General features: G+C 45.3%; 1 protein-coding gene across 1 annotated transcript in view; it reads right to left on the minus strand.

Moving 5' to 3' along the window:
- Nucleotides 1-27,017, minus strand: part of vwa8 (von Willebrand factor A domain containing 8) — a 65,048-nt gene that overhangs the window by 18,880 nt on the left and 19,151 nt on the right. The window contains exons 13-36 of the mRNA XM_022767321.1: nt 25,810-25,970; nt 25,594-25,707; nt 23,211-23,394; nt 22,145-22,222; nt 21,893-22,008; nt 21,636-21,736; nt 20,491-20,597; nt 18,610-18,681; nt 17,914-17,990; nt 15,828-15,903; nt 14,977-15,112; nt 14,382-14,501; nt 13,582-13,787; nt 11,034-11,185; nt 8,350-8,458; nt 7,673-7,811; nt 6,132-6,319; nt 3,111-3,230; nt 2,882-2,946; nt 2,670-2,795; nt 2,097-2,206; nt 1,542-1,693; nt 112-316; nt 1-23 (exon numbers count right to left, since the gene is read on the minus strand). The exon at nt 1-23 is cut by the window's left edge and continues 59 nt beyond it. Coding sequence (XP_022623042.1) covers nt 1-23; nt 112-316; nt 1,542-1,693; nt 2,097-2,206; nt 2,670-2,795; nt 2,882-2,946; nt 3,111-3,230; nt 6,132-6,319; nt 7,673-7,811; nt 8,350-8,458; nt 11,034-11,185; nt 13,582-13,787; nt 14,382-14,501; nt 14,977-15,112; nt 15,828-15,903; nt 17,914-17,990; nt 18,610-18,681; nt 20,491-20,597; nt 21,636-21,736; nt 21,893-22,008; nt 22,145-22,222; nt 23,211-23,394; nt 25,594-25,707; nt 25,810-25,970 — 2,937 coding nt within the window. The remainder of the gene's footprint in view (nt 24-111; nt 317-1,541; nt 1,694-2,096; nt 2,207-2,669; nt 2,796-2,881; nt 2,947-3,110; nt 3,231-6,131; nt 6,320-7,672; nt 7,812-8,349; nt 8,459-11,033; nt 11,186-13,581; nt 13,788-14,381; nt 14,502-14,976; nt 15,113-15,827; nt 15,904-17,913; nt 17,991-18,609; nt 18,682-20,490; nt 20,598-21,635; nt 21,737-21,892; nt 22,009-22,144; nt 22,223-23,210; nt 23,395-25,593; nt 25,708-25,809; nt 25,971-27,017) is intronic.

The raw sequence follows: 27,017 nt of genomic DNA on the forward strand, positions 1-27,017 counted from the left end.
CGCTGTCATCGGAGGTGTGACATCTGCGTGACAAACAAGACTCTCTCACTGAATTCATTCTGCTTCAATTTCATGTGAACGTTGTGAACACGCTACGATCTGAACTCTGACCTTTGGGGTACACCTCCTTCAGGGGCACCTTGTTGGGGGGAAGGGCTCGGACCACCTGATTGGCTGAGAGCAGACTGACGCAGTTCTGTTGTTTGGCGGCGCTGGACCGAAGCCCTCCTCTGAGGAACGTGTGAGCCCCGCCCTCGCCGCTCTTCATCGCCGACAGGTCAACGGGCCTCTTAAAGCTGTACACCTCGTTAGGAGACTGGACACAAGCAGAGATGGAGAGGAAGATATCACTGAAGACGTTCATTCACCTGACACACACACACACACACACACACACACACACACACACACACACACACACACAGTAGCACATCAGATCCTCCTCCACCTCCTGTCTAAATACACCTGCTCACTTCCTTGTTGCCCCCCCACCTCTGAAACTCTCTCCCACCAGATATTAGATATAAGACATAAGTGAATAAACTTCTTTTACAGCCTCATGTATTATTCTAACTTCTTTTATTTTATTGTCATTTTGCCTTGTCTGTGTATTTGTATGATGACACTGTTTGCTATTGTGTGTTTTTATTGTTTTTATACATAAATAATACATTATAAATACAAATAAATGCATCATTATTATAATTATTATAAGAGTCAAATGGAGAATACAGAGGAAACGAGTCTGTAAACATAGTGAGAGTTTATAAACTCAGAGACCAGATTCTTCTTCTTCTTTTTAATCGTGCAGTCTCAGACTCACAGTCTCATACTGAGTTATAACGTCCAAATACAGAATCTACCGTCGCCTGAAGATTATTAAACTTTAAATTTCTTCAGATTTGGCACAAACATTCACTGGGACTCAAGGATGACCTGATTTGACTTTGGTGGTAAAAGGTCAAAGGTCAAGGTCACAGCGACCTCAGAAAACACTTTTCAGCCATTACCTAAGACTTTGGACCAATGGTTAATGAGTGTGACTGTGGATAAACAGGATGTGACCTGTGGAGCCGGCAGACCACCACCAGGAGGAGATTCTAGTTTCTTTTTGTTATTTTATGCTACTGTGAGCTTTTATCATGAAAGGTTCTGACAGGAAGTTCTAAAAGGTTCTGTTGCTTGCTCTGAAACAGCGGAGAGTCGATGTGTGTTATGTGATGTGATAAAAATAACAGCAGTTCAGTCAGACGTATAATATGTGACTGTGGGCCACAGAGCCACAAATTAACATTTCATTTTTGTCAATCAATTTCTTATATTAGTGATTGATTATGATCTGACCCCCGCAACCAGGAAGTGTGATCCATGTCGCTGTGGAGCGACAGGGTTAAACACTCAACTGCCTTCCCGCCCTTCAGCTGCTGCTCACCAAAACGTGACTTTACATTATGATGGAAGACAACGTTTTAAACATGTCAGATGATGACGTCATCTTCTCTGAACCCACAGTTTTCACCTCGTCTTATTTTGACTCTCACCATCAGGTCGGGGAAGCCGACGACGACCTGAGCGAAGGAGTCGGTGTCGGCCAGTAAACGGTTTGGTGAAACGATCTTCTGGTCCAGGGCGGCACTGAGGTTCTCGCTGGGCAGCTGCTCACATGACAGCATCTGGGGTACGGACACGTCACCTGGGGGGGGGGGGGTGACATGTTACCATCATTAAACAGAGGACACCTGTGTGGACAGTCAGTGAGCTCACGCCTCGTATTTCCTCTCGAGATCACAGTAACGTCACGAGCGGCTCAGTCATTACAGAGTCATGTGACCTCTGTGGACCGACTCACTCACGTCTCATTCTCACCAACTGTGACACAGAGTGACATGAATGTTTGATATTGATTGGAACAGCTGACAGATTAGCTCAGAGGTCTTTGTGGAGGAGGACATATGGCCGCCCGGAGCACCGGTCTATTTCCCTGAACGTCCATCTGCCTGGTTCGGTGAACACGGCTGACACCACGTCTCCACAGAGCGGAGGGCAGATCGTGACAGACGAGTTCACCCTGAACATCCTCCCTCTTATAAATGTACCTGAACCGGCTCCGTGGCCCGAGCTGACCGGGTCCTCGCTGACGCTGTGGAGCTGACACACTCCAGAGTCCTCAGCCGCCATGTGCACGGGCTTGGTCAGCAGGAACTTCCTGTTTAGAGAGAACACACCATGTCATGTTATAATTATCAAAAGGCCAGAGAGAGACAGACAGACAGAGAGACAGGGAGGGAGAGAGACAGAGAGAGAGAGAGAGAGAGAGAGAGAGAGAGAGAGAGAGAGAGAGAGAGAGAGAGAGAGAGAGAGAGAGAGAGAGAGAGAGAGAGAGAGAGAGAGAGAGACCGAGAGAGAGACCGAAAGAGAGAGAGACAGAAAGAGAGAGACAGAGAGACAGAGAGAGAGACAGAGAGAGAGACAGAAAGAGAGAGAGAGACAGAAAGAGAGAGAGAGACAGAAAGAGAGAGAGAGACAGAAAGAGAGAGAGAGACAGAAAGAGAGAGAGAGACAGAAAGAGAGAGAGAGACAGAAAGAGAGAGAGAGACAGAAAGAGAGAGAGAGACAGAAAGAGAGAGAGACAGAGACAGGGAGGGAGGGACGTCACATCCATCACGTACTTGTTGGTGTTGCTCTCCACCAGCAGCCATCGGTCCTCTGCCACGAGGAAGACACACTTCAGGTTGATGGGCAGGGAGATGGAGTGAACCCGGCCCTCCAGCACATCCAGCACCTCCAGCTGGTTTCTGCACAAACACAGACACAGACTGATTCCTCTGATGTCACAGTCTGACTGAGACCGCTGAACGGCGCTGTGGACGATCCGTCTTACCCGTCCTCCTTATAGAAGAGGAGCCAGTTCTTGTGAGAGAAGTCACGGCACATTTTATGTCCTCCCTGTAAAAAACCGTCAAAACACACGACACACACTTAGACCTCAGTCCTCGGGACGTATCGCTCAACCGCTTGAAGACTCATCATCAAACACAAACATGTCAAAGTGGAAACATGGGACAAAATAACTCTTTGTCTCTGTCTGTGGAGACGCTGCAGCCTCTGACCTGCGGCTCCTTGCTGCTCCACCAGTTGGAGGTTCTGGTGGAGGGCGGATCCGAGTCCGGAGACAACATGAGCCTCCGCACGGCGCCGGTCACCCAGTCCAGATGGAGCACCGTGTTACTCTGGTGAAAACACAGACAGAGAGACAGTGATGAGACTGAACAGGCTCACACCTCCACACAGCAGGGCGTTGTTATTGTTATTTTACTTAATGCAATAAATGGCCATCCTGCATGGTGCTTTTATTTTGAAAACGTCCTCTATTAATGGCGAAGATATTTTGCTCCAATAAATTTATTCCAAACTTACAAATGTTAAGTTGTTATTGAAATGATTAAACACTGATGAACTCTTAGTGCTTCATATTTCACTGTAATTTATTACTTTACAACAAAGACTAATCTAACTTTAAGATTCGCTTTTTCCCCCTCGGTGGTTTTCAGCTCGTTATCTGAAGCAGATGATTTTAGTCGCAGGACGTCTGGATCTGAAGTTCTCAGAGGAACAAGCTGCTCAGCTGCAGCTGCTGGAGACGTCCTGCCCTCTGTCTCTGAAGAGTGTCGCTCAGTCTCTGATATTAAAGTGAAACTGTTTTATTCAGAGTTTCTACTGGTTTACTCCCCTGGTGTGTTTGAGAGGAGGACGCCTCTGTGGATCGTTCAGCTGCTGCTAAAAACCTCACTCAGGTTTCACTCAGACCCTCGTGAGGAGGTGGTCTCGGTCCGGTCCCAGACGAACTCTGACAACGCCCTGAGTCCAAGCCCTGAACACTGAGCTGCCAACAGAGGGCGCTCCTCTCCAGATAACCCCCCCCCTCTGGATCAGACTGCTGATGTGCAGTTAACTCCAACTAATGTGAACACTTTCATTCAATTCAATTTAGATAGGCTTATTGTCTGGATGTGCTTCTGTGTGTGTGTGTGTGTGTGCTTCCTTTATTCATATCAGATGAGCGGTAGGATATCTCAGTGTGTGTGTGTGTGTGTGTGTGTGTGTTGGCTAAACTGTGCAAAAGGCTTTCGTTTGTGACGCACCAGGCTTCATCTTCAATTGAGTTTTATGAGAAGGAGCCACAGGGGAGCTGGCCCCGGCCCCAGCCGCCCTGCTTCACGCTAATGGTTTCCTTATGGCCTCCCGTCCCCGACACACACACACACACACACACACACACACACACACACACACACACATCACTGCAGCGAGGAGTGGTGGAGCCACTCGGAGACAGAGAAACCCCATTTCCTGATTCTAAACATGTACAGACTCTGGAAGGAGTGAGCACACGTGTACGTCCCTGCATGTGCATGTGTCCTGTGACAGGCTTCATTCAGCGTGTGTGAGTGTGTGTGTGTGTGTGTGTGTGTGTGTGTGTGTGTGTGTATGTGTGTGTGTGTGTGTGTGTGTGTGTGAGTTAGGGGAAGCTGCTATGTCTGTTATGTTTGTTTTAGCACGCCCCTGAACGCAGCATCATTATATTTGGGTACGGTTACACAAGTAAGTAAGCGCCTATAAGAAGATGCATTTGCGTGTGTGTACAGTGTATATATATATGTGTGTGTGTGTGTGTGTGTGTGTGTGTGTGTGATAGTTTCCCTGATTTCCCCGGAAAGCCGTTTGACCTGTGCGTGAACTTCATGTTGTCTGGACCTCTTCACTTTTAGACAGACGTAACACGATCCATCACAGAGGTATTTTTAGAAGTCCTCCTCTTGCCTAATCTGCAGCAGCTGTGAAGTGTTCTGGTCGGAGACGTAGCTGCTAACACGCATTGTTCTTGTCTGACGCTCGGCTGTCACAGACCGGGGTCTTACGGGGTGACAGAGTCAGCGGCAAAACAACATCTTAACCACCGACCACTTGAAGAAAGTTGTGCTGCGATATTTTAAATCTGTGAGGAATCTGTGGTCGTCCTCGGTTACGGAAAAAAACAAACAAATGCCAGTGTTGTGGAAATGTCACGTTACATGTTTAACTAGCCAGTAAACGAGGACATGAGACAAAGAGAGACAGGACTCTCACTCCTTTGTGACAGTTAGTGTGTGTGTAGGTGTGTTTTATTACATAATACTGAGACTATTTACAACTTCCCCCTCACTCCACGTTGTTCTTGTGCGGTGTTCCACATAACTCAGGATTACAGCTGACATTTACAGTATTTATGTTTTCTCCTATGAGCCAAAGTGATGATACCCACTATCACTCCCACCTCCGCCATAAAGCTGCAACCTGTTCTTTTCTCTTTAATACCTCTGCTGTCTCTACACTGAATTATAGGACATGTACAGTACGTCTCTGCATGGGGATGAGCTGATTGTTTTCAAGTCCTGGTCAAGCTAGTTCCTCCAGTGTAAAGGTCTGTGTCCATGTGTAGTGTGATTATAGATCAGCTCTAGCTTCTATATTAATACTGTGAAAGTATCAAAGCCTCAGTCCACAGAGAAATGCACACAGCCTGTATTCAGAAACTGAGCCTTAAAACCAGCCGTCAGGACTTCTGGAACTTTGTGATGTCACAACAAAGCAGTCACCAAGCCCCGCCCACCTGGACCCACCATCCAAACCTTGCAGGATTTGGTTTCTCTGAGTGTTTTTACCTGAAATCTGCTATATTTTTATTGGATCACTCAGAAAACAGTCAGCCAATCAGAAGAGAGGCTCAGAGCTGATTGGCTTCATGAAAACAATATACCTCCATCCCTGGCTGTTGTCAGTGTAGAGGCATAATAAAACTGGAGTTATTAGACACCCTCACCTGTCATAGCGTGATGTCATAACAAAGACTCACAGGTATCCTGACCTACCTGGTGGCCAGGTTTGTTCTCCCCCGCCCCCCGACAGTCCGTCCACATCCCACTTCAATAAACGGGCAGTTTCCTGACTCTTAAAGAACAAGTCCATGTGTGACGGAGCGTTTCTTTAATATCATCAACTTCCTGTTCAGTGACTCTGCTGTGACAGCAAACGTTTCCCAGGGGGGGTAAGCTTGTCTGTGTGTGTGTGTGTGTGTGTGTGTGTGTGCCAACCTGCTCCTCGTGCAGCACCACCTGTCCATCCAGAGGACTCCCCAGAGGAGCTATGGTGACGAAGGGCTGCCAGACGCCGCTGACGGTCCTGGGGAAGACGTCGTAGAGCTCCATGCAGTGGATGGTGTCTCCGCGCTCCTTCATGGAGAACAGGGACACCGGGTTACACGTGGCCACGTACAGCATGTCTGCAAAACACACACGCACACACAAGGTTGGATCGTCAATGTCTCTTATATAAAATGAGACGACAACTTGACATGACAATGAAAAAATAACAAATGAAGGTTTTTCTTTTGTCCCTGATAAATACATTTGTGATTATTAAATGATTCTGACCAAAGTTCAGAGGGTCAATATAAAGACGGACGGTATCACAGTGATATCTGGGGTCTCTGTTGATTCTTCCTCAGGTTGTGTGAGGTTCTATATCCATCTATAGTCAGTGTGTTACCTGCAGTAGATTCAGATCAGAGAAGCAGCAGGAGAACAAACAAACAAACAAACAAACAAACAAATAAACAACGCTTAACACCAGTTTAAGTGTACGCTTTATTTTGAAATGTTTTACTGCTTTATCTGCCGTCAAACAGACCTTTACTTTGGAACTAGTAAGTGAACCATTGAACTACTGTATTACTACACACCAGAGCAGCTGCAGCGCACATCGTATCACTCCGCAGATCAGCTGTTTGAGTCAGAGCTAAGCGTAGGAACACAGTCGTTCAATGGTTGAAAAATGTAGTTCCAAAGTAAAGGGCTGCTTGATGACGGATAGTGATGACATTTTTCAACATAAAGCGTAAACTTCCACTAATATATATATTTTTTTTTTAAGTGGTTAAAACAGGTGTTTTTGAGGCTGATGAGAGCCAATCAGGAGAGACCGTGTCTGTGTCATTGTTTACAATGGTCTCAGTTTCTGTCCGTCCAGACCAAAACACAACCCCAGAGTTTTCGAAAGTCTCAGTTTTCCAGGCTTGAAAACCAGAGGAGGTGAAGAGGAGTAGTGTGGACATAGCCTCAGCTTCTGTGCTGGTGCTCCTGCTGCTTCTATAAACTGAATCTGTCTATAGATAAATACCTCACACACCCTGAACCGTCACTTTAATTCTTCACAGACATACAGTATGAGCCTTTACCTCTCTTTGGGCAAAGATGGCGTATTTTACTTTTATGGAAATCTGCGAAGGCTCCATCTGTTTCTCTGCGGCTTGAGGAAGTCATGGTCTTTATTTGATTTAGTTTATATTATTATTTCATAGTTTATATTTAACTCTTGTTTATGTCTTTCTGATTTGTGATCACTGACACTTAATTTGTTGTGTTGTTTCCAGCTAAACATTCAAAGGCCGTCCTCTCACACACACACACACACACACACACACACAGTGAGAGTCTACAGTCCCCTCCCCCGACCACTCTATCCGTAGATATTAGATCACTCCTTGGTTCTAGACTTAGTTCAATGGAAGATTTCCCTACATGAACACAAAACAATGATAGTTGGTGTGTGTGTGTGTGTGTGTGTGTGTGTGTACCATCTTTGGTGGTGACATCACAGATGATGTTGACTTCATTCATGGGAAGCTGCCAGTGGGTTTTCTCCTCACTGAAACTCAAAGCCCTGCTCTCCTGCCTGTTGCAGGGGTAACCCTGTACACGCAGAAACACGGGGCCCTGGAGACACAAGACACAGTGTTACTACAGCACGCACGCACGCACGCACGCACGCACGCACGCACGCACGCACGCACGCACGCACGCACGCACGCACGCACGCACGGTGACTGTGTTATAGCAGCTGGTTTATGTTTTCATTTTTGTCCTCCAACTGCAGAAGTTGCAGAAACACATGAAACTCCTAAAATGGCTTTATGGCGATACTGAAAACAACATGTATCTGCCTCTGAGCCGGAGCCCGAGCTGAAACACAACAGCAGCTGTGGTCGGTTTAAACTCGGGTCATAGTTTTGCAACGACACAGCAAATACAGAGTTTCTGGCACAGAGCTGGAGGCAAAACAATAACTGTTGGTAACACGAGGAGCGGTTTGAGTTTGTGCTCGGCCGACCACAGCAGAGAAGAATGTTGTTCTACTGCTGTCTTTGTCTTTGTCTTGCCAAGTAAATGAAAGTAAATAAGAAAACAAAGTTATAGTGAGTGAGGCTGACTGTAAACAGATTATCATTAGAGAGGCGGGGGTGTGTGTGTTTACCTTGATGTCTATGGGGTGTGTCTCCGTGGGGCAGAGCAGTTTGCGGCGAGCGTTGCCACCTTGGTTTATTGTCCAGTATCCCGTCATCTTCACCTCGGGCAGCGGCAACCTGAAGGTGAAGGTCACATGGTGACAGCCGCCTGGTGAGACCTCAAGAAGTTCAACACACTGAAATCTGAATTCACTATATGAACATCAGTGTTTTTGTGTGGTTGTCGTCTTAAAAGTGAAGCTTCCTGCAGCTTCCTGAAGTTCCAGTTTGGAAAGTGACGTCACTGTTTCACATCCTGTTGTATTAAAATGAACTGGTGTCATTAGGGGATCAACATGGCCGCCACAGCAAGATTTCAGATTGAGATTATTTGATCCCACCGTCTCTTTATACGGGTAAAACCAATACATGCGTGACGAGTGTCTATACGTGTGTGTGTTTGCCTGTGTGAGTCCAGATGTTTACTGGTCTTCCCATGAATCACAGCTGGATTACAGCCACAGTCTTATTGGCTGCAGGTGGGAATGAAAGATGCAACACAACCACAAAACAGAGAGATTCCAGGAGGATAAAACGGTCGGACGATGGATCGTCCTCCAACCATAAATATTTCTATGAATGGAAAAGCGGCGAGACACATAAGAGAAACTGTTTCTTGTTTCCCATGTCCAAAATTGGAAATCAAGAGGCAAAATATTTGCTTTTATGTATACAAGATGTTGTGGGCAACGCAGCGAGTCCGATATATAAACAGTTCAAGATGCACTTTAAATCACTGAGATACAAAGAGCCAGTGAGCTCAGATGGTGCAAGTGCAGACATAATGGAAGAGATAATCTATACGATCAGTTATGTGACTGTTCAAGGAAAATACTTGTTTCTGCTCTGCTCCGTTCTCAAGACTTGACTTGAGATGTTTATGAAACTGAATTTATGAATGTGATAAATCAAAATAAAACCACAGGAGACAGAAGAAACAAATATTTTCCTTTATTTAAAAGCCAAAGCTGCACATGATGAGAACACGTAGTGGGAATTAGAAGCTTATCTTTCCCTTATAGGAAAGCTGAGGTAATGTGAGTGAAGTCAACAGCCATTAATTTAACACTTGAAGCAGCGAGACTTCATGGAAGCCTCATGGAAGTTTAGTCTAGTCTGAAACTGGTCGACCTCAAGCATGTCAGGACGTCATTCAAGTTACAAATTCTCTACAATCAGTGAACGATGTGTAAAAGGTTCAGTCTGAGCAACAGCAGCTCCACACGGGTTCTCCACAGAGAGGTTACGGTTCTACCCAGAACCCCAGCGCTCTCAGGAGCCGCTCTCTGAAGCTGCTGACAGTAACATCAAGAACCATCCACACAAAGAAGCCACTTCAGAAGAACAAGTCTGGAACCTTCGGAGGGTGAAAAATGTAAATCATGTGTTTTGTTTGTTAGCCTTAATTTCTAAAATACGGATTGTCATTTTTATCTTCTATAAATCTATAAAGAAAAATCAACTTTCTGTGAGTTAATTCTGCAAAAAAGGAAGCTTCAATTTGTTTTTGTGATGGTTGATTAAGTGCTTGTCACATACTATCTTATCTTTACAACGTTTGTTGAGATAACGCTGAAGCAAATACAACTTCTGATACAATTAAAATCCCTGCGGGGGCCGGCTGCACAAAACAGTTTTCTCCTTAAGTCTGACACTTGAGTTTAATTCCTCCTCAGCTGAGGGAGGTACTTAAGGGTGCTGCACTGAATCTCTTAAAAGGTTTCCTTAGTTAAGGAAAAAGTTAGTTAATTACAGCCGTAACAGAGATGCTACAGTGGTAAAGCTCTACTGTTTCCATGGAGACCATATGTTTGCGGACATTAGCCTGTGATACCTGTTATCATTAAAGGAGTGAGTAATGTAGAGTCAGGTCATCGTTAAAGGTGCCCATCGGGTTCTGGTTAAACTTGGTCGTGCTGCAGTTTAGACGGAGTCGGAGGTGCCTCAGGTTTTATCCTTAGTTTGGTTGCTAAGGTACGGAAGCTGAGAAAGGCCAAATATTTTTATTATCTCGTTATCTCGAGATGATGAAGCTCGTTATCCCGAGGTAACGAGATATTATCGGGAGGAAACGATTTGGACTGAACCTCGACCACTACGTCTCGAGTAATACGCAGTCCAGATAATCTGCACTTTCATTCGGTAACCATGACGACCATGTGACTGAAATAGTCCATCCAATAATCCAATGATAATGAGATAAAAATATATTTGCGAGTATGTCCTTTCTCAGCTTCCGTACTAAGGTCTTCTGTGCGACAGTTTAACTGACTTTGTAAGACCAAGATAAGGAGAACACTTAAATACTTTAGTGAACATCTAAAGGAAACCTGAAGGAGAAGACTTAAGTGCTGCCGTTTTTCATCTTAAGGAAAATCTTAACCTAAGGCGTTTTGTTTTGTGAGACCGGCCCCTGATAACAGACGGTCGCTGCCGCACAAATCACGTTACGGCGCTTTAACACGATTAAGCCGAACGCTCTGATTGATTCCAGTGTAACTCTGAACCAAGAAAAATGTCTCTCCAATGAGGATTCTACTTCGTATTCTGTGACGTGTGTCTGTATGAGCCTTTAGAGTGTGAGTGTGTGTGGGTGTGTGTGTGTGTGTGTGGGTGTGTGTGTGTGGTCCTAGCATCTTCCTAGCAGCCTTACTCCTTAGCCAGCTTGACAGAGCTGGGCTTGGCTCCGATGGGAATCCCGTGCTTGTGCAGCGCTTCGATCAGAACCTCCCTCGTGTCTTTGTTGTACGAGTCGAAGTCGAAGACGTTTCTCACCACGTTGGCCAAACCCTCGCCTGGGAATTTCTGTTGGGAGGGAAAGACGGGCGGGAGAAAGACGGGTGGGAGAAAGAGGGATGGGGAAGGAGGGGGAAGATGGAGGGAAGACGGTCAGAATGTTAATATGATTCACAGTTCGTCAACAGGTGAGTCAGGTGACATCTGGACGGTAACTCGTCTTCAGACTCTGACCACAACACTGACACCAGCCTGCAGCATGTGTTACTGTGTCTGTGATAATATTAGAGAGTAGGGCCCGACCGATATGGATTCTTTGGGGCCGATTCCGATTCCGATATTTGGGAATAAAAAATTCTGATAGCCGATATATCAGCCGATTAAATTTTTAAATTTTTAAATTTAAAAAAAGACGAAATACCTGTCTTTGATGGCTTGAATATAGTTCCAAACACTTGTTACAAAGATATAAATTGAAGGGAGAACATTTTACTATTTTCAAATGCTTTTATTATCAGAAAGTGTGTAGAACAAGCAGCATATGAACAACTGTAGCAGCTCCATTTTTGACGCTCCCGTTGCTAAATCGCGTCAAGCTCAACAGAGTAGATTGCACCAGACAGGAAGTCAAACACATTATCAAAGTAAAACACTTCCGCCCCCTTTCAAAATAAAACACAACACGCACGTCATCTAACTTCACATCAACATTATGTATCAGAGCGGTTGAATTTAACAGAGTGGCGACATCAAAAGCTGTCGCCACTCTGTTAATATCAACCGCTCTGCACTGTATCAAGAGCAACGATCTCGCGTACGTTCCGTATTCTCGCGTGAATACGGCTGGCTCGCAAGGCAGCGCTGCGCTGCCGTAACACGTCCGGTGGGGATTGACGCGGGGCTGAGGACGGAGCAAAACCGCGACGCTGACGTTCCGCGGCGCTGACGGCCGGAAATAAATCTTCACTATTTCACTCTGATGCGGTGTGACTGTGAAGCGTGACATGAAAGCATTCGGAGCGTCCTCTACTGGATGCGTAACACAAGGACATTATTTCTAAGAAAAATACCATATTACCTGCATTTTATTAGTGAAAAATAAGTGTAAACATCGGCGTCAATTGGCCAACTTTTGGCCGATTACCGATTATTCTCTAATGGCTATAATCGGCCGATTAATCGGCCGGCCGATTAATCGGAGAGATACTGGGTTATAGTGTCTCAATAGTCTGTGCTGTACAGTTATTATGATGATACGCTGGTAAACAGGCGCAGAGAGAGGGAGATATCTTTCATAACGTCTGAAGATGAAAACCAATTACACATTTACATCTACCAACTCCATATACTTGCAGCACCTTCGTGGTCCACCAGTGGGTCCCGGCCCACGGGTTGGGAACCACAGGTCTAAATGAAAGATTATGAAATCTCATGTGGGTGAGAGGCTTTTTAAAAAGCTGTTTTCATTTTTAAAAAGACACAATGCTCGTAATGACTTCACGGCCCCTGATCCTGGGGCCATTATCAGACCCATAATTGCACTTTAACACCTAAATATTACAATGAACTGACACTGTTAAGTTCTATAAATTGATGCAAAAATCGATAACAGCCTCACCCCAGCTGGTATTGATCTGAGCCCCCAGATACCACAGAGGTGCATTCAGGACCAGATGTGAAGTGGTAATTAAGGGCGAATGTCGACTCCTGCCTCGAACAGGACAATTCAGACTTCGACTCAATTGTCCTGCACCTGTCCCGCTCCTCCATACGTCAATACTGCTGGTGATTAATGGCCGGAGTGGGTGGCCAGTGGGGAAATCAAACATAAGGGCTCGTCCCTGTGCACCGGGTTATTGATCTAGCTCCAATCGTAATCTCACTCTTCTCTGAGAACCTGACGTTATTTCTTCTTTCTCTAAAGAACCACAGAGCCCGAGGAAGGCACGAGACGACACAACCACGACATCTAAACACCTTCAAAATAAGAGAGAAGAGTGTGTTCATGTAGACAGCCTGTGCCACACACCGTTCATCTGGAAACGAACCAAGAAGAATGGTACTAACTACTTTTATCGATACTGCTTATGGATCCGGTTCTTTATTGGTACATGAATAAATGAAGACCAGAATTAACATGCTGCTTTATTTTCTCAATCGTATTCGATTAGCATTCTTGAGTAACAAACTTCAACAGCGTTGAACTAATCACTATTATAGAACGATTTTGAAACAATGGAAATGTAAAATAAATGTAATACACAATGATTCACTACAGGACTTTTCTTTGACAGTATTTTCACAGTGCAGTTGTCCCCCCCCCCCGAGGCAGGAGGACACTCTCATGCATTATTGAAGCATGTCGTGCTGCAGGATTATGGACACAGCGTCTTTATAAATTATTGATAAAAAATAGTCTGAGATCAAATCTGAGAAAAGTGTTGCGTCACATGAGTTCCCCTCACCTGCAGGTGTTTGACGATGTTGACCACCTCTCGGGTGGAGTAGGGGTAGGTGATGGTGCCCTGGTCGGCCATGGACCGCAGCTCTCCGAAGGCGGCCACCAGTTTCTGCAGCGTGGCATCGGGAACGTCGGGGCCGTACTGTTTGAGCATCGCCAGCTCGGCCTGGGGCTTCGGGTTGTCCACGGCGTGGCAGCTGAAGATGTCACCTGTAAACACACCCACACGATTCTACCTGTGCAGTGATAAGACTTTACTGGGCTCTGCAGCAATAACATCTTCTGAAATAGTCTTTTAAAAGACTCCAGTTGACTCAGAGCTGTGCTGCTGGACTTTTCACTGAAACAAGGAAGAGGGATCGATTCACCCCGGGTTCATCTTCACTCCACTGGCTCCCAGTATCTTTTAGAGTAGATGTTAATGTTCTTTTAATTGTTTTTGTGGCTCACATTGCCGATTATCTGTTGTTTTATAATCCTTCACGAGCTCTCAGATCCTCTACTGTCAGGCTTTTAAATACACACAAGTTCACGCACAAGAAAAGTAGTTTTTCTCTTTTTAATTCAGAAGGAGACGGAACATCATCTGACAGCAACTGTCTCATTTACAATGTCCAATCCTGATTTATCTAAATTGCTTGGTTATTTTTTATCATTATCATTATTTATTGATCTATTTTTCCTTGGACAGGACAGTGAAGAGTGTCGGGAAACGGGGCAGAGAAGAGGTGAGAGAAGGAGCTTATTAAATAAAGAAGGAGAGTGTTCCTCTGTGGAAGGACGTGTGTGTGTGTGTGTTTGTACCTAGAGCTCCAAAGAAGTCGTTTCCCAGGAAAGGAAAGCCCGGTCTGTTAGCCAGCACGAGCATCCTGAAGTCTGGATGCATGACGATGGCGTTGGGTCTGCTCTTGGCTTCACGTGGATCTTTGGAGGAGAGACAGTCGCAGTTAGCTCATGACACATCACAGCGGGCAGCCTCACTTCGTGTTTCTGCCTCTACCTTCTCTTTAGCTCGTCATGTTTTGACTTGCTTTGTGTCACTGAGTCTCTGATTGCATCAGGAGCTCTCAGAGTTTGTGTTTATGAAGTCTCGAGGTCGTGTTTGCATTCCTCTGGGAGGAAGAGCCTCTCAGGAATAGAGAAGCCGTCAGCTGCTGGTGTGATTACGTGTTAGAATCCACTGGTACCTGTCCATAAAGGCTTTTATCCTAAGCCTCCTTTAGTGTCCTGCATCTGATGTTTTACACATGTCCGTCTTCCAGGACACCCAATCCTCAGCTCGTCCGTTTAATGGTCCCGCTTGTGTCTGCTCGCTGCATCTGGGACGTGTCTGCTGTCAAGGTGTTAAACCCTCTGTGTGTGTGTGTGGGTGTGTGTGTGTGTGTGTGTGTGTGTGTACCTGAGATGATCCTGCGTCCGTCGGCCAGGATCATTTCTCCGCTCTCCACCAGTGTTTTGAGGATGCAGGTGACGTTTGTTGGAGCTTTATCGGCCTCGTCAATCACCAGTATGTGACCCAGTTTCACTGCTTTCACCTACACAAACACACACACACACACACACACACACACACACACACACACACCATCTGTTTAAATGTATGATAACAGTGAGTGTTCATTAGTTAGACAGGAGAAACAGCGTTACAGAGATAGTCACAGACGTGACGCAGACTGAACGTCGGACTTCTTTGTAAATACGCCGCGCTCCCACATCTCAGCAGGTCGCTCTGTGAGTCTGTTATTATAACTGCTACAAAGAATGACCAAAAATATGTAAATACATTCCACTTCCCTCAAACTGGAATTTCCCTTTAAAAGGTCCTACATACGCACTGTGCACCATCACAGGTGTTTTCACTTAGTTTGATTAATTAGGCCACAGGACGTGTGTGTGTGTGTGTGTGTGTGTGTGTGTGTGTGTGTGTGTGTGTGTGTGTAACATGACTGGAGCCCTGTTCAATCCTATACAAACAGCATGTGTTCTACAGTTTCCTCTGTCTTTGGGTCGGTGTGCGTCATGTGACACTGCAACACCAGGTGTGGCCACTGCACTAACATGTAGTTATTTCTTCTTCCTTGGTGTGTGCAGAGTGTTGCTCGCTGCCCTGTCGCACCTGTCGTCTATGTCCTCCTCCCTGTCACACAGATCTTCTTTCACCTCATGCGAATCTCTTCATAACTCTGCCCACCTCTGAGCAGCTGTGTGTGTGTGTGTGTGTGTGTGTGTGTGTGTGTGTGATTAACTGACCAGAGGTGAGTCCTCGTACGTGATGATGCCATCTCGGACTGAGGGCTGCAGGGTCAGAGTCTGGACAGTCGTATCTCTGTGAGGGGGGGGGAATGTAAATGTTCCGTTATAATAACTCAAATTCAACATTTGCTTTCATTTATTTAGAGTTTAAAAATACACACACACACAGACACACACACACAGGCCAGAAAACAAAACATAAGCATCTCCCCAACAACTTTGATTCCCTGTGGCTCCCAAAATTATCACTCCCTCTTTCTCTGAACATCTCCCACCTACCAGCCCCCCCCCCCATCTCTCCTCGATATCCCACAGTGTGACCCAGGAGCTGTCCTAGTTTCCCTCCATCTCTGCTGCTTTTCTGAGCCACATCTCTGTAGGTTTTCAGTAACGGCTCCCAGAAGCCACATGCACAGATCCTCCTGCCTCGGCCCCGCTCTAATATTAGCTAACCAGGCCACATCCACGCTCAGCTCCACTTCGACTTTCACAGGACTTTGACATTTTTTACATCAGTTCTTCGGGTTTGCACAAGTGATGACTTTTACTGGCGTTCTGTTTGCTGCCGATCTCCCATCAGAGTCATTGACACGCAAAACATCGCCTCCTTATTAGTGCAGGGATCGATACGAGGCCCGTCTCTGTCTCCGATTGATCTGAGTCACGTTCAATAGTAAGGCTGATTTCACACCACGCTGTGCACGAGCAGCTCTCTGACCTAATTTTCCCCAAGTGTGATGATGTTGAGTATTTATAGAAGCAGTGAACCCGACCGACTTAACAAGGACTTCTTCAAAAATGCTTCTTCTTTAGTATGGGCATGTGAGGTCCTTGTTCTGGTCAAGGATGGCCTAATTTACTGAGGACCAGAATAGTTTTTCATACCCTTAGATGGAAAGGATAAAGCTGGGGGGGGGGGGGGGTAAGAAAATGAATTGAAAATTAAAAATATATTAATACTGTGAAAGTATCAAAGCCTCAGTCCACAGAGAAATGCACACAGCCTGTATTCAGAACCTGGGGCCAGCTGCACAAAACACCTCAAGTTTCATCCTTAATGTTTCCTTAATGTTCACTTAAGTATTAATGGTTTTCTCCTTATCTTAGTCCTATACTTAAGGAATCGCTTAAAGCAACTTAAACTGTTGCACAAGACACTGAATGTAAAATCTCTTTCCCTGCTGCAAATGCCTTAACGTTTCTCCTCAACTATGGAAGCCTTTTAATCGATTCTGTGCAACACCCTTAAGAAACTCCCTCAGCTAAGGAGAAATTAAACATTAAGTGCCATTACTTAAGTTGAAAACTTAAAGTGTTTTGTGCAACTGGCATCAGCCTTAAAAACCAGCTGTCAGGACTTCCTGTAACTTTGTGATGTCACAACAAAGCAGTCACCAAGCCCCGCCCACCTGGACCCACCATCCAAACCTTGCAGGATTTGGTTTCTCTGAGTGTTTTTACCTGAAATCTGCTATATTTTTATTGGATCAGTCAGAAAACAGTCAGCCAATCAGAAGAGAGGCTCAGAGCCTCCTCTCTTCTGATTGGCTCACTGACCTGTTGTTACTAGAGCTCCAGAGAGAAGCCTGAGAGAGGAGATGTAAAACTACACTGAGATGGTTTTTATATCTTCTGATGGATCAACACTTCAGATAAAACACAGAAGAAGAAGAAACATGGAGCTTTAAACACAAAAATAATCAAACATCCCTCGACTGATGATTGATTATGAACTTTTGATCTATTCTGCAGCTGGTGACTCATACATGAATACATAAGACGGATTCTCATGAGCTGTCTGAATGAAGCTGAACTGAAAAGAGTTTGGAAGAAGATTTTCAGAGAAAGTCTGAGACGCTGATGAAGAATGGAAAAAGTCTGTCAGAAGATTTTCTGTTTAACAGAAGTAGGTACATGATACTCTACTGCAGCGTCTGGAGTGGATCAAAAGGCTGAAACAGGATTATAGAAGAGAACCAAGCCCACAGTGACTGACGGTTCTCCCTAATCTGACTCATTTTTTCTGGCTCTGGGTGAAGAGGGAATGTGACACGTTCAGTGGAGACGAGTTGACTGTCCTCACCTGTGGAGCTGCAGGTATTCTCTGGGCCTGTTCAGCAGGTGCAGGAACCGGTCCACTATCTTATTCTTCCCCACGCCCTGTGGAAGGATTGAAAACAAGACACGCAGTGAGATAAAGAAATGAATCTTTCTGTTTCAGTAAAGACAGATAAAGAGGTGTGTGTTCCCTCTGACAGCGAGAGCCGAGAGCGGCCCTTAGTTTGGACGGCTCTGCGTTCTGACAGGGGCTGTTCTCTGGGACTCCCACTGGCTTCCTGCGGAGCCTGCCTCTCCCGGATGTGCCGCTGAGTCTCTGGGCCGGATCGTCAGACGTCCAGTAAACTGCTCTGACAGCTCCTAATGCCTCAGCGTCAGGCACTCTGATTTGCAAATAGCTTCTCTCCCACTCGAGTCTCTCACAAACAAACACACACAGAGAACCACCTCTGGGCTGCAGAACACCATGTCCACTTTCACTCCCTCCTCCTCCTCCTCCTCCTCCTCTTCCTCCTCCTCAAGGAGCAGACTCGGGGGCACAGAGTGTCCCTGGGGAAGTGCTACACACTCCCTTGTGCCCACAGAGTTGGGAGGCTGACATGAGGGTGCAGGGAGCCTGTTTCATAACTGGTCCCACCAGGCTGAAGCAGGGCCGACATGTGTGACCTACTTCACAGTGAGACGGTGAACAAAACTGGATCTCTGTGGACGTGTCACTCACCTGGTTTCCCACCAGGAGGAGGTGCTCCCCTAACAGGAAGTCTTTCAGCATGTCCTCCATCACCATCATGTGCTGCAGAGACATTAAAACAAACACTCAACAAGTTAGAACGTGACTGATTGAACCCACATGGACATTTTCACATAGTAAGTAAAAGTATCGTGGTCCCTGTGTGAAGATAAAATTCAGCTGCTTCCTCCTCCCCTCTGCTCCCAATGCTTTTCACAACTGTGCTTCTACTCTAAAGACAGAAAGCAGGTCATTCCAAAAGTAGGGCATCCTCCTCGCTCTCATCCTGTCTCACCCTCATCCACTCTTATTTCAGTGTCTCCAGTACAAGCAGGCAGAAGAAAAAAAAGAGGGCAGAATGAGGACAGGGAGAAAGAGAGTGGGAAAGAGATAAATCTGGGTCACATGGCGTCATCGGTGTGGCCAGAGGATGTGTCGTTTCCTCGGCCGGTCTCTCCTCGCCGCGCTGAGGTTCGGACGCACCGGGCCACGGCGGCCAATAGGATCAGACACAGGACGTCAAAGTAAACAACAAGTGGTATAGAGATGTTTTACCTCGTAGAATCAAAAATCTACCGGTGCTTCTACAGCAGTGTCAGTAAACATGATTCTGACACTAATATGTGGCATGTACAGACACACAGCAGCTAGCAGGACAAAGGTATATCATTCCCAAGTAAGCGTTAGCACGAGCTCCGCTAACAAGAAGAAGAAGAAGAAGAAGAAGAAGAAGAAGAAACAAAGAGGCTGGATGCCTCATTTCTATTGGCCACGTGTGTGTTTGTCATATTGTACAACAAAGTAATATATATGGTTTAAAGAAAAAACACTCAAAAGAGCGTTACCTGAGAAGAAATTTCAATAATTAATGAGTATAATATATGCATCGATTCATGGCTGATAATTACCTGTAAGTTAATGACAGATTTATTTTCTTTGTGCTTGTTATTATTTGCATTATTATGTGTCATGTATTGTGTGATGTGTAGTACTGTGAATATGTACGGTTGTATCGTCGACATCAAACCTGTGTAGACGCCAAGAGGAACAGCTGCTGCGATGCTAATGGGGATCTAAACAAACAAACAAACAAGCTCAGCCAATGGCGCGCTGCACATGTGCAGCCACAAACGATGGTTTCAGAGCACAGTGCTGCCGATGTTGCGTTCGGTCTGAAAGTCCCAACGACTTCCTGAACAAGGTTTTGGGCATGAAGTCCACTTCACTGCACTTTGCTCTTTCTTTTTATATCATGATTACAACTGCAAGCTAACCACAAGCATTCAATGAATTTACGTGTTTTCCTGCTGGACACACGAAGGCACGAATAAAGTGCAGAATTAAAGTTACATTGCTTTCTCATCCACTAAAATTCAGGTCAGTTACAGCGGACAGACTTTCCTGCCAGGTCAGGACTCAGATTATATCTGTGAGACTCCACTGTATCTAACAAGGAACCAGGCCTCAGGAAATATCAGCTAATACCAGAACTAAAAGCAAAATCCTTCATAATGAAATAAAGTCACACACGGCAACAAGGACACAGGGATATTAATAATAACAAGAAACAAAAGCAGGGATCAGAGTTGGCATTTCATTGATCTCATTTGAATGAACACTGCTGTGAATATTGTGCAGTGACGAGTACACAGACTGATCTTTCTCAGTTTGGGAGAAAAAAACAAAACAATGGATTATTCTTTATTGTTTCTAATCCGGCTTTTGCCCTTTTGTGATGAAATGTGGGTCATGCCCTGGAAATGAATGTCTTCTCTTACAACCACACAGAGGTTTGGTAAAATGTTTTAGGTTTGGTTTGGACTGACGTGAATCCCACTATGTATATTTGGATGCGGGTCGGTGTGTAATTACCTGGGGGTTGTCATAGAAGAGAACGTCTGGAACCTTCATTTTCTCGCTGGGGTTGTAGACGGGAGCGGACACGTTGCCGATAGTCAGCACACCATCTTTTACCATACCTGCAGAAACACAGTCTGTGAGTCGCTTCCTCAGGGGAAGCTACAGATGTTCCTTATATGGCTACCAACATCTGGCCTTCCAGTCTGCAGATTTATAGTAATATAATAATACAAATAACACACCTGAAGCAGTATAATTATAATTAAAGGTTCTGTAAACAATCATCACTGACACTAGATGCAGCTTATAGGATTCCCCTCTCAGTAAATCCACACCAGTATCAGTTCCACGGTCTGGGACAGGAATTCAGCCTTGGACTGATCCACTGGGACCGGCCGCATGAATGACACTGATGGAGCTGATAATGACACTGATGAGGCTGGTAATGACACTGGTGGAGCTGATAATGACACTGATGAGGCTGGTAATGACACTGGTGGAGCTGGTAATGACACTGGTGGAGCTGGTAATGACACTGATAGAGCTGGTAATGTCACTGATGGAGCATGAAAGACTATGAATGTTTTGGCGGTCCACCGGCCGACCAGGATCTGAGCCGGTAGTCCTCAGTCCAGTCCACCTGTGTTCTGCTCTTGTCTCTTTCTTTGTCTGAGGCCTTTTCAGATGAAAACGTGGTTTCTTCTTCAGTGGAGGAAGTTCTGGAAGGTCGGTTTCACCGAAACGCTGCGCATTGTGCTATGCAGTGGGCGCTACCTGTGTGTTGATTGACGTGGGGAAGACTAAGGGTTTATCAGGAGGGACTCACATGCACTAACACGCATGTGCGACCAGACCAGCAACCAAAACAACTTACAATAGAGCAATTCAGATTATAACAAACACAAAAGGGGTGTGGCTTCATTCTCTGCTCAGGACGCAATTACCCCGCTATATCTTTACATAGTAAATGGTTGTTTGCTGCTGTATTGTTGTTTAAAATGTTGTTTACAGAACCTTTAAGAATAGAGTGGCTCTAGTCTGTTGTTTTAATATTTGTTAGTTACACAACTTTCTTTTTTTTTTTGCCATTTGTCAGGCTGTAAACAAACATTGAGCAGTGGTAATAAATCTCATCGAGACAGGTGACTGGAACTCACAGCTGTAATCTCGAGTGTGTTCAGCCGGGTCTGGAGCTTCCTGTATGGAGCAGCTGGCGAGGCTTTTTTCAAGAGAGGCACGAGCCAGGCTGGGCAGGAACCTGCAACACACATGAACACAAATCACCACTGCTGCACACAATCATAGAGGTTTAAAAAAAACATTTCACAGTGAATCACAACCCAGATGTGTGTATGTGTGTGTGTGCGTGTGTGTGTGTGTGTGTGTGTGTGTGTGTGTGTGTGTGTATGTGTACCTAGAGAGACAAGCTTTATTGACAGCGTGGGCGATGCTCTCCTCGGGGTACAGAGAGAGACGGCGACAGATCCTCAACAGCTGTCTGGTGGAGAGAGAGGAGGCCAGAGACTGTGCCTGGAGAGACACACACATACACACACACACACACACACACACACACACACACACACACAAAACAAAACTCACAAATAAATGACTTAGATCACACACATGTAAACAAACTGGTAAGCACACACACGCACACACTTACGGTGGCGTCGTTTGTCTTGCGGAGACTATGTGTGAGGTGCAGGAGCTGCTCCGCTGCTTCCTCTGGGACGTCAGGAGTCTAAAAAACAAGAGACAAAGAAGACCGATGAAGAGGACGGTATGCAGATGAGGACAGAAGTGGATTTAAGCTACAAGAATCTTCATCTAGAATTACTTTTGTTTCCAAATTATGTTTCCAGTTAGAGCTCGAAATAATAAACACCTGTTAGCTGAACAAACACCTCCTTAAAACAGCTTCAACACAGACTGAACATTAATACCTTCATGATGGAGAATTTTATAACATTAGTAAGATGTAACCTAAAGCTAAAGTTAGAAACTAGCTAACACTAGCTAAAGTTAAAGCTTAAAGCTAAAGTTAGAAACTAGCTAACACTAGCTAAACTGTAACTTAAAGCTAAAGTTAGAAACTAGCTAATATTAATTAGCTAAACTGTAACTTGAGGTTAAAGTTAGAAACTAGCTAACATTAGTAAACGGTAACTTAAAGCTAAAGTTAGAAACTAGCTAATATTAATTAGCTAAACTGTAACTTTAGGTTAAAGTAAGAAACTAGCTAACATTAGCGTCCATCCGTAGACACAGAGTCTAATTCAGAAACTCCGGTGATAAGAAACTACATTAAACAAGCTACATAGTTGGCTACTTCTACTTACGTTTACCTACAGTGTCTCTGTTTGTTTGTGCAACGCACACGAGCAGAGATGCTAGCTACTCAGACAGGTGGACGAGACGTTCAGCTAATCAAGGTTAAAAAATGGTACGGTCCACTTTAGGGGTGTCTGTTAGATTCTTCCAGGTATGAATATGGGGAAATATGTTGTAATATTTTACAAGTAAGAAGGATTTAAAAATGTTTCAACCTCCTCAACTGTTGTTTTTTTTTATCTCGTTTTAGCTCTTCTGGTTCTTAAAACCACAAATATGTCTTCTTAATGATCAACACAGGAGAAGAGGAAAATGCTGTTTGTCAGTTGTGTATGGAGGTGTTGTGTCACAGTGTGTGTGTGTGTGTGTGTGTGTGTGTGTGTGTGTGTGTGTCTCACCAGTCCCTGTATGAGGCCCATCTCCTCTGCTTTGGCCAGCGGGGTGACGGTGTGGTACAGGAACATAGTGAGCAGCTCCGGGCCCAACCACTGCTGACCTCTGCTGCTGCTGGCACTGGCACCAACAACAGGGGGCTCGGCCAGGGCCAGCACCCTGAAGGACGGGTGGATGGGGAAGATGGACCTGAAAATACACACACACACACACACACACACACACACACACACACACACACACACACACACACACACCAAGACAACAGTTACACTCCAGCAGTGGAAGAACATCTGTTTAGCTGTGTTCAAGTAAATATGGAGTGCAGGTGCACATGGTGTTTGTCACAGTGTGTGTGTGTGTGTGTGTGTGTGTGTGTGTGTGTGTGTGTGTGTGTGTGTGTGTCTCTCACAATCTATGTCAGGGACAGGAGCATGACTTTTGACAGCTGGCTGTGTAATTCTTTGATTCAAGAGGACAGCAAAGTCCATTTCGATCACCCCACAGAGACACCCACACTGCAACAGGCTATATTTACTCTAATGTGGGCGGGAGCAGGCGCTAACCATCATCATCATCATCATCATCATCATCATCATCATCATCATCACTGGGCGAGTGTGTGGGAAGACATTTCATACATGAAGATATCAGAGGCTGGTTATTTTTGGGCTTGACCACACACTGTATTCCACCATCCATCTAAAAAGTTTGTCTCTCTTGTTCTCTCGTTCACTCTCTCTCTGTCTTCCTCTCTCTCTCTCTTCCGTCCCATAACGTCGTCAGCTGCATAAATTTAATTCAAACATTAATATTGTTAAACAAAAATGACCAACCCTGATCCAAATCTGACTGGTAAACAGATATGAAGTCGTGTTCTCCAGGATGTGGGTTCTGTTTGCTGCTATGAGAAGAATCATGAGGCCTGAACGTGCAGCTGATAGATTTGCAGAGGTGATGTGATGTAATCACGTCAACATGGAGGAGAACTCTGAGGAACGTTTACAACATGTTGTGGAATGCATGACATGAAGAACTGAGGCTGTTTGAGAACAAAGAAGAAGAATAATAATAACAATAATAATGATACGAAGAAGATTTTATTTGTATAGCACTTTTCAATACAAGTAACAAAGTCAGTCATGAGTCACAAATCTAAGTGAAATGTAAATGGAGGTGCGAAATTAAATTAAATTTTACAAAATCAAATACAAACACAGTTTTTTTTTTTTAATCAAAATGTGTCTTAAGAAGTGAAGAAGATAAAACTGAACTGTCTGACCTCCTCTGGAGGGTTGGTCCAAACTTTAGGGGCCTGACAGCAAAGGCTCCTAACAACATAGACCTTGGAGTGACCAGCAGTGAACTACCAGAGGATCTCAGCCTGAGTCCTGGATCATAAGGGGTTAAAAGCTCAGAAATATTGAGGGGTCGGACCTTAAGAGTCATTAAATTTTTTTAAAATCAATTAGAAAATGAACAGGAAGTCAGTGTCGAGATGCTGGATGAGTTTCTCCAGATCCTGTATGAGAATGTGTTCCTAATAAAGTGCTTAGTAAAAAAACTGAAGCCTGTATTGTAATGGACACACGCGCACACACACACACACACACACTTTATCTGAGCCACAGGAGAGGAGGAAGAGGAAGTGGGTTTATTTCAGCCCAGACGCCCCACCACAAACATCCTTCCTGCCAGTTTAGGTGGGTTTCTAAGCAAACAAATGTGCATGTAGACACACACACACACACACACGCGCACGCACGCACACACACTCACACACGTCATGAGTCAAATAGAGGGAACAGTTAAGGTCATTCACTTACTTAAAATGCTTTCTCATAGTTTTCTAAACCACTGTAGAGTGTTGGTGTCTGTTCTCAGATCACGTTTTCCTCCTCACCTCTGCACACTCCAGCCTTCTTCTCACTTTGGGCTATTTTCAGTCTGAACACCTGGTGAAGCTCCGTCCCTGACAGGAGGTTCAAAGTGAGTCGGATGGTAAGAATGCTGATCCAGAAGATTCAACACAAACCCAGAGCGCTCATCGCTCTCCTCTTCTTTTAGATGACTTTTCTCCCTTGTTCTTCTTCACCCATCTCTCTCTCACACCTGCAGATCTCCCCGCGGTGCGAGGGATGACGACTGTCAGCTGTCTATTCTCTCTCTCTCTCTCTTCCTGTTATGGGCCTGATGCTGAGTGTTATTATTGTTTTCTTTGAAAAACCAGGGATCACATCTGTCGTGTTCCCACCTTTGACGCAAATACAGACTCAGAGATGCTCCTGAAAAACTCCTGACCTTTCCCACACATCACCCACAATCCTGACCTGTGTGTGTATGTGTGTGTGTGTGTGTGTGTGTGTGTGTGTGTGTGTGTGTGCGTACCTCTCTTGCAGTTGCTCGTCAGTGAACTGCAGTTGTTCCTTGATTGCCTGGTATCTGTCCCACCTCAGCAGCCTGGTCCCGTCGTACAGATCCAGCTCCCTGTCGTGGAGTAACCTGGGACAGAAAACACAGTGGGATGAGCTGAGGTGTGAGTGTGTGTGTGTGTGTGTGTGTGTGTGTGTTTACAGAGAGCAACAGCTTCTCCACTTGTAGTACCTGGACAGCACTGCCAGGGTTCCCAGGTTGACCCTGTGTATGCCATCCAGGAGCAGCAGCTTTCCCTCCACGGCAGCAGTAACCAGGGGCGACGGCCTCCACGCGGTGTCTCCGTTAGGGAGGGTGTACCTCTGCTGGAGGAGGTCCCTGGCTGTCATGTCCTGGAAGTCAAAGAGAAAGGAGGAAAGAGAAGCAAGGGAGGGAAAGAAATGGACGTCAAGTGACAGCATTAAGGGAGGCTGAGTGTGCCGGTGTGTTCACTGTCACACGGTGAAACCGGCTCTCCATCAGACACTAGACTTCCAGTTTTTCTCCACATGATCCAGCCCAGCTGCTAGACTCCATGTCTCCACAGATAACAGTTAATGGCACATTTCTGTTTGGGGGGGGGGGGCACTGTCATATTCGCCGTCATGCCACCATGTCACAGCAGAGACGGAGGGTGGAGGAGGGAAGACAAACGGAGTTGCACAATTTGTTCCAGGCAGCGATTACTGAGCTGCTAACTGCTCCACAGCAACAAGACAGGGCTCCATGTTTTACACCTGGAGAGAGGAGGTGTCGTCCTACGAATGGCGGTGAAGAGAAAAATGAGCTTTTAGCTTTCTTTAGTAACAACAGTGGACGCTCATAAGTCCGAGCTCCTCTCACATTCAGAATTGGTAAGCGTCATTAAAGGGGTGACTGCTGACAGAGTGTCCGGTCTCCTCACCCACAGAGACAAATCTCCCTCTCCCTGTAACCTACCAACATGGCGGCAGCCTGCTCGGTTCAAAGGTGAGCAGACGTGCAGCAGTCAGTCTGACGAGCAGGCTCTCATACCTCAAGCATCACACAAACTATAAGAGCCTTCCAGTCGACAGCTCCCCGGCTCTTGTTTAAACAGAACAGCCAGTCAAGTCAAGTATCTTTGTCATTGTTAAAAACGAGACAGCACAAAACAAAAATAGTGCTAATAATAAATAGATAAATAAAAGTGCAATCATAATGTACATTTAACCTGAAACCTGAGTAAACTAACACTCAAAACAACTAGGAAAATAAGAAAACTGCAACACGTGCTAAGGTTAGCTAGTTTCTATCTTGAACCTTAAGTTACAGTTTAGCTAACTAATGTTAGCTAGTTTGTTACTTTAGCCTTCAGTTACAGTTTAGCTAACTAATGTTTGCTAGTTTGTTACTTTAGCCTTCAGTTACAGTTTAGCTAA

The sequence above is a fragment of the Seriola dumerili genome, unplaced genomic scaffold (genome assembly GCF_002260705.1).
Source record: "Seriola dumerili isolate Sdu_G_001 unplaced genomic scaffold, Sdu_1.0 BDQW01001125.1, whole genome shotgun sequence".
In the NCBI taxonomy this organism is placed as follows: Eukaryota; Metazoa; Chordata; class Actinopteri; order Carangiformes; family Carangidae; genus Seriola; species Seriola dumerili.